Consider the following 6,000-nt stretch of genomic DNA (forward strand, 5'->3'; position numbering starts at 1 on the left):
AACATCTCATTGCAGGGTCTCTCTTCCTCATGTGACTTCTCATGCAATTTGCTCCAATGTGTCCATGCCCACCACATAAGTAACAGCTGCAACATGTGTTATTATCCCAACCAAAGATAGCTTTCACAATTTGTTCTGTTGGGTTCCATTTCTCGGTTTTGCATTCTGAAGATTTGTGCCCTTGTTTGTTGCAATTGAAACATTTTCCTTCAAACTTGGTTTTCTTTGTGCATTCACTTGCTCTGTTTGTTTGTTACAACTATAACATTTTCCACTGAATTTTGATTTAACATTGCTCCAACACTTGTTTGATGTATCCTATCTTCCCACGATGATTACATGTAGGCCTTTTGTTCTTCTGAGCTCCTTGTTGTGATGATTCACCTTCATCTATATAGCCTAATCCAGCTTTGCCTTTGTGTCTGAATTGAGTTTGCTTGTCCAATTGATTCATGCTTTCTTGAGATTTCATCATTCTTTCATTGGTTTGCCTTTCTATGTTGAGATCATTCTGTAATCTTGTATTATATGTCCTCAAGTTGATAAGCTCATGATTTGTACAATTGAGTTGATTTATCAAATCTGCTAGCTGAAGAGATAGGTGTTGAATTTCATAATCATTTTCTTCTATCTTTTCAGTTAGCAATCTTTTCTCTTCTTTTGCTATGTCTGTTTGTTCCATATCTTCACACACTCTAACTGATTGAATTTCTTGTTCTCTTTTCAACTTTCTAAGTTCTTCATGTAGAGTAAGATTCTTTCCAAGTAGATCATTAATTGCTACATCAGCTTCATCTTAATTTGTCTTGACAAATATCTTCAATTCTTTCTTCTATGTAAAGATTGTCATTCATCTATGTTGCTAGTTCGTCCCTTCTTTGCAGGGATTTAGAGCATTGCTCCTTTAGTTTCTTGAATTGATCCATGGCCATCTGCAGATCTAACTTTTCATTTTCAATGGCTTTATCTAATATATACACTTCCATTGCCTCTAATCTTTTCTCAAGTTGCTAAACTTCTGATATGAGAACCAACTACCCTAATACCAATTGTTGGAAATGTAGAGAAGGCTAGGTGACTAAAAGGGGGGGTGAATCAAGAACCACTAAAACTTTAACTTCAATTCACCAATTAATCCTTCATAAACTAATCTGATCTAATTGCATGCATGAAAGACAGAAAGTAATAAAACATTCATAACAATTGACACAATATTTTGTAACCTAGAAACCTTCCAAATAGAAAGAAAAACTGGAGTGGGGATGATACCCACAAGCTTTAGTACTGCAGTATAAAGTTGGCTTGTCAAGGCTTACAAATGATCACTTCTGATGATCTGTCATGTTAGGAGCAATAAGGACTGTTAGGTCCACCTTGTCAAAAGATTTATACAATACAATAAAGTATGTACTTGGTTAGGAGATTTTGCATAAGACTATTAAGTCCACCTTGTTAGAGGAACCGATGCACCTATTAGGATGAACCAATAGCTGATCTCTACTTGCAACTCGGTTGCTGAATGAGATTCCTTTGATGTAGAATGATCACCTTAATGTGATGGATGAGACTCTATTTTTCCTTATACTGCTTATAGCCTTTAAACTCGCATATTCTTCATATTTCATACTTATTTTGGATATGACAAGATATCTCTTATTTATACCAATCCAAATAATTACCTTCTGAAGTTGGCTACAATACCATATTAAACAATCTTCACCTAGTCAGCTCAATGTTAACACTCGGGTTCAGAAGTCCACTCGGGTGATCTTCTGATACTCGGCAACACAATGAACTCAGCAAACTCTGGCACTCGGTTGACACTGGTGCTCAGTCCACATTGATCACTCAGGAGTAGGTGTGAACTCGGTTAACACTGATGACTCGCCAAACATTAAAGAGCTTGATTGACACTGCAACAACTTGGTTAGAATTCAAGCTCGGTCAACACTACTATTCCCTCTGCTCGGTTACCGCGGCTAGCTCGGTTGACATTGTCTTATGCTCTTGCTCAGTTAACACTTCATGCTCAGTTGACACTATATTCTACTCTTGCTCAGTTAACACTTCATGCTCAATTGATGAGAATGTAACCAACCAAATGATTAAGTGTTTTGGCACTACCATGTCACCCACCAACCAACACCGGGTTGCCACTCTTTCAGGTGGCAAAAAAAATTTCGGACGCCATATTATTTTTCTAACAAGAATTTTCAGGCAGACCTTTAATTGGTCGTGAGAGCCATATGGTGGTCAATTTCAAGCATGTTGTCTGCTGACATGTACACCACATTAGCAACCTTCAAGCCCCTTCTAGAGCACCTCTCAATTTTTTGGCCATATCTTGCTCATATAGACTTTGTTTTTCGCAAACATGATATCTTATGTTTTGTTCTCTCTAGCATCCTGATGATGGATCATGTAGTATGATCCAAAACGTTGATGTAAAAAAACTATACACAATCAAATCCAAAAATCTAAAAACGTGATATCATCAGAAAGCTAGTTCCAAGCTTGTTGCAATGGTGCAAGTTATTCTAACAAATTTTATCGTTTGGTTGCACTTTTAGCTAGTCAAAATTAGACGAGTTTGTGCACCTCGAGGGCCATATCTTATTTAGTCTTGCTCCATTTTTCGAACTTAAATAAGCATCAAAAATTTCTTGAGTTGGCCTTGAGGCTTTCCTTTACAATTATACAACATTGTCAGCTCACAATCTTCACAACTTCTCATATATGCAACCTCTAACCATGCGCACTCGCTGACATCATCATCAAGTTGTCTACTGTCACTATCTAACTTCGCTCATCACATTTCTATCCTTGTTAAGAGATACAATCCAAACATTAGAAACAACTTATCAGGTACTCTATGCACACTGTCCTCTATAATTCTTGAATAACTTGCATGTATTTGACTCTCTGTACGTGCACTTGTCCACTTCATCAGGACAAATGTAGAACACATCCTCAATTGCGCTCAACCTCATCATTAATACACAATCCATACGACCTTGTTTTCTGTCTACTACTTTGTCAGTCTTCACAGAAACGTTGACATCAATGACAAACACAGTCACGAATGCAACATGTTAACCATCTCTCCAATGCTTAGGATACTCCCCCAAAGGAATTCCATCAGCATTCATGCTAACATAGAGTTGTGGTAGAGAGAGGGAGTGATTTACTTAGACAAGGGAAATACTTAATTGATATCTTGAAGTAATTCAAGGTAGAGAACTATAAATGTCCACACCGCTTGTGACCAATTAGAAGAAGATTGACACTTCTGAATCAAAAGCATTGAACCCGACTTTATACAAAGAATTGACAGGCTCTCTTATGTATCTGGTCAATAATAGGCCAAACATTTGTTTTGCAGTAAACTCTCTCTGTCAGTTTATTGTGAGATCTAAACATGTGCACAAATCATTGCAAAGCATGTTTTCAGAAATCTCTGCGACACGATTGATAATGGGCTAAAGTATGTTCAACGAGATGGAGTGAAGCTTAAAAGGTTTATAGATCAAAGCTATCAAATTTCCACAATCCATGTAAAATGTTCTATCAATTTTTTGGGAATGATTGTGTAAGTTTTTTGGTCATCAACGTTTCGGATCACACTACATGATCCATCATCAGGATGCAAGAGAGTCAAGGAGAAAATGAAAAATGGATCATGACTCTCTTGCATCCTGATGATGGATCATGTAGTGTGATTTGAAACGTTGATGACAAAAAACTTACACAATCATTCCCAAAAAACTGATAGAACAAGATTACAAATGCTGATTTAGCAGGCAATACAACTGTTAGGAAGAGCACTTCACGGTGCAACTTCAATTTGGGATTACAAGTAGTTTCTTGGTATAGTACAAAACAGAAGTCAGTTGCACTGTGTTCCTCAGAGGCTAAGTATATGGGAGCAATATGGCTACGTGTGAGGCTATTTGGCTTCAAAAACTTCTAGTTGGACTCTTTGATCAGAAGTTAGATCCTACAATCATTTACCATGATAATAGGAATTGCATCAAACTCTATAAGAATCTAGAGTTTCGTGAAAAGTTAGTACATTGAGATCACAAACCCTTTCATCAGAGATTGCATAGAGAAGGGGGCAATGAAACTCTGGCACATTTCTACAGACAAACAGATAAAGGACATCCAGACAAAGGCTTTGATGAAGAATAACTTTATATTCTTTAGGGATAAGCTAGGTATTGTGTAGAATTCCTTCCGCACTAAGAGGAAATGTTGATTTTTGTTTATCTCAAAAGGCAGAGTAGAGTTGCTCTATAGCAACTTGAGTTGGATATTTTTCTTCAAAAAAATATTTCTAAGTTTGTGAGGTTGAGTATAAACAAGAGTAATTTTATAAATAATTTAAAACCAAAGAAGGCAAGGAAAGGTTCTTTTTTTTGCAAGGTAAGTAAAGCAGTTAGGCTCTATATATGTAAGATTATTGTAACAAACTTGTATTTTTGAAGAGAAAGCTTGTTGTTCGACTAAATAGAAGATCCAACATTTGCAAGTTTTTCCCCACACTAGGGTTCCCTAGGTATATCTGTATTTGTATTAGTCTTTTTCCAATTGGCTTCAATTATTTTTTTGTTTTCACTAATATTTGTTATTAATTAACCCAGAATGCCGATGGTTTCTTCTTATTCTTCTTCTATAAGAAATTAGCATGTGACATCGTTTAATTAAATTGGCCCTTTGAATGTCGGCTCTACCACTGAGTAAAGTGAAAGGAGGAAGAGCCTGCTGAGCCAACCCAAGAACAAAAAATCTGGAAACTGGATCTTCTATGCATCCAAATGCTGCGAAACTTTGGTATAACATAACGGCTCAATAAATAAATGAGCTGAATGTGAGCAATCACTTGACTAAATTGACCCTTTATACATCAGTTGTACTGTTGTACCACTGCGTAAAAAGCCCGGAAGAAGCACCTGCCCAACCAACTAAAAAAACAAGTTAAAAAAAAAACTGGATTGTTTCATGCATCCAACTGAGACACGAGCTAAGCTGAAATCCAACCCCAAACTTGTCTACTACACTCGACCCGTAAGCCTAAATGGTATGCGGGACAAGAAGAGCTAACTCGGTAAGTAAGAAACCAGGGAGAACGTCCTTAGAATATCCGTCATCTTTGTAGTACAATGAGTTTAAACAGATGAAGTTGAAAATACGTTCTCTTAAGAATACAGCTTCCAGACAACCCCTTTAAGCGACTCCAAACAATTCTTTTGTACGCAGATGTTTTTAACATTATCGACCGTGGAAGCAAACTCTAAGATTTTAAACTACCTTGTTTTCCACAAAAAAGGCGTTGGGAAGAAAACCCGCTTCAAAGTAAGATTTTCAATGCATATCAAAAGGAACCGAAACTTAAATGCAGAAAGGACGAAGAGAAGCACATAGAAAACATGTTATTAGGGTTTTTCTCATGGCAAGCCAATGTTTGCTTATTCTCTGATTTCTTCCTCTATTTCAAGCTAAGAGCGACATTTTAACAGACAAAACGCTTCAGAACAGATGGCATTGAGAAGAAACTGAAAAAAACTAACCTCATTTTGAACGGAGGCTGAACAAGCGTCTTCGATTGAACGCTCTTTCCAGTCCTTTGATCTCCAGTTGCTCTAAAACAACTGTAGTAAAAAGACTAAATGCTTATAACCCCTAGGAGGCCTTTCTTTTTCCCTTTTTTCTTCTTCCTTCTTTTTTTTTTTTTTAATATATTTTATTTTTGTATGGCTTCTAACGTGACCTGGCTATCCTCCCTACAAATTGCATGATTGACTAAATTTCGAAAAAATGAAAACACAATGAAGTTTCATTTTTTTGAAATTTTCAGTATTTGATCTTTACGATCTGTATATTTTGTAATCAAAAAAATAAAAATTTTGAGAAACTTTCATTGTGTTTTCATGAATCTGAAAAAGAATCGTGTTTGACTTTTTTTTTTGTCTTTGGTGCATTTTGTTTGGAGATTAGTCA

At 36.4% G+C, this 6,000-nt stretch overlaps 1 protein-coding gene across 1 annotated transcript in view; it reads right to left on the reverse strand.

Moving 5' to 3' along the window:
• The window catches only part of LOC149575913 (uncharacterized), a 60,223-nt gene extending 54,503 nt beyond the window's left edge, over nucleotides 1-5,720 (reverse strand). Inside the window, exon 1 of the mRNA XM_089815959.1 lies at nucleotides 5,571-5,720. Coding sequence (XP_089672085.1) covers nucleotides 5,571-5,575 — 5 coding nt within the window. The 5' untranslated portion in view covers nucleotides 5,576-5,720. The remainder of the gene's footprint in view (nucleotides 1-5,570) is intronic.
• Between the last annotated feature and the right edge of the window lie 280 nt (nucleotides 5,721-6,000).

This window comes from Cupressus sempervirens, chromosome 1 (assembly GCF_028749045.1).
Source record: "Cupressus sempervirens isolate cs-2001-9-10 chromosome 1, ASM2874904v1, whole genome shotgun sequence".
Taxonomy (NCBI): Eukaryota; Viridiplantae; Streptophyta; class Pinopsida; order Cupressales; family Cupressaceae; genus Cupressus; species Cupressus sempervirens.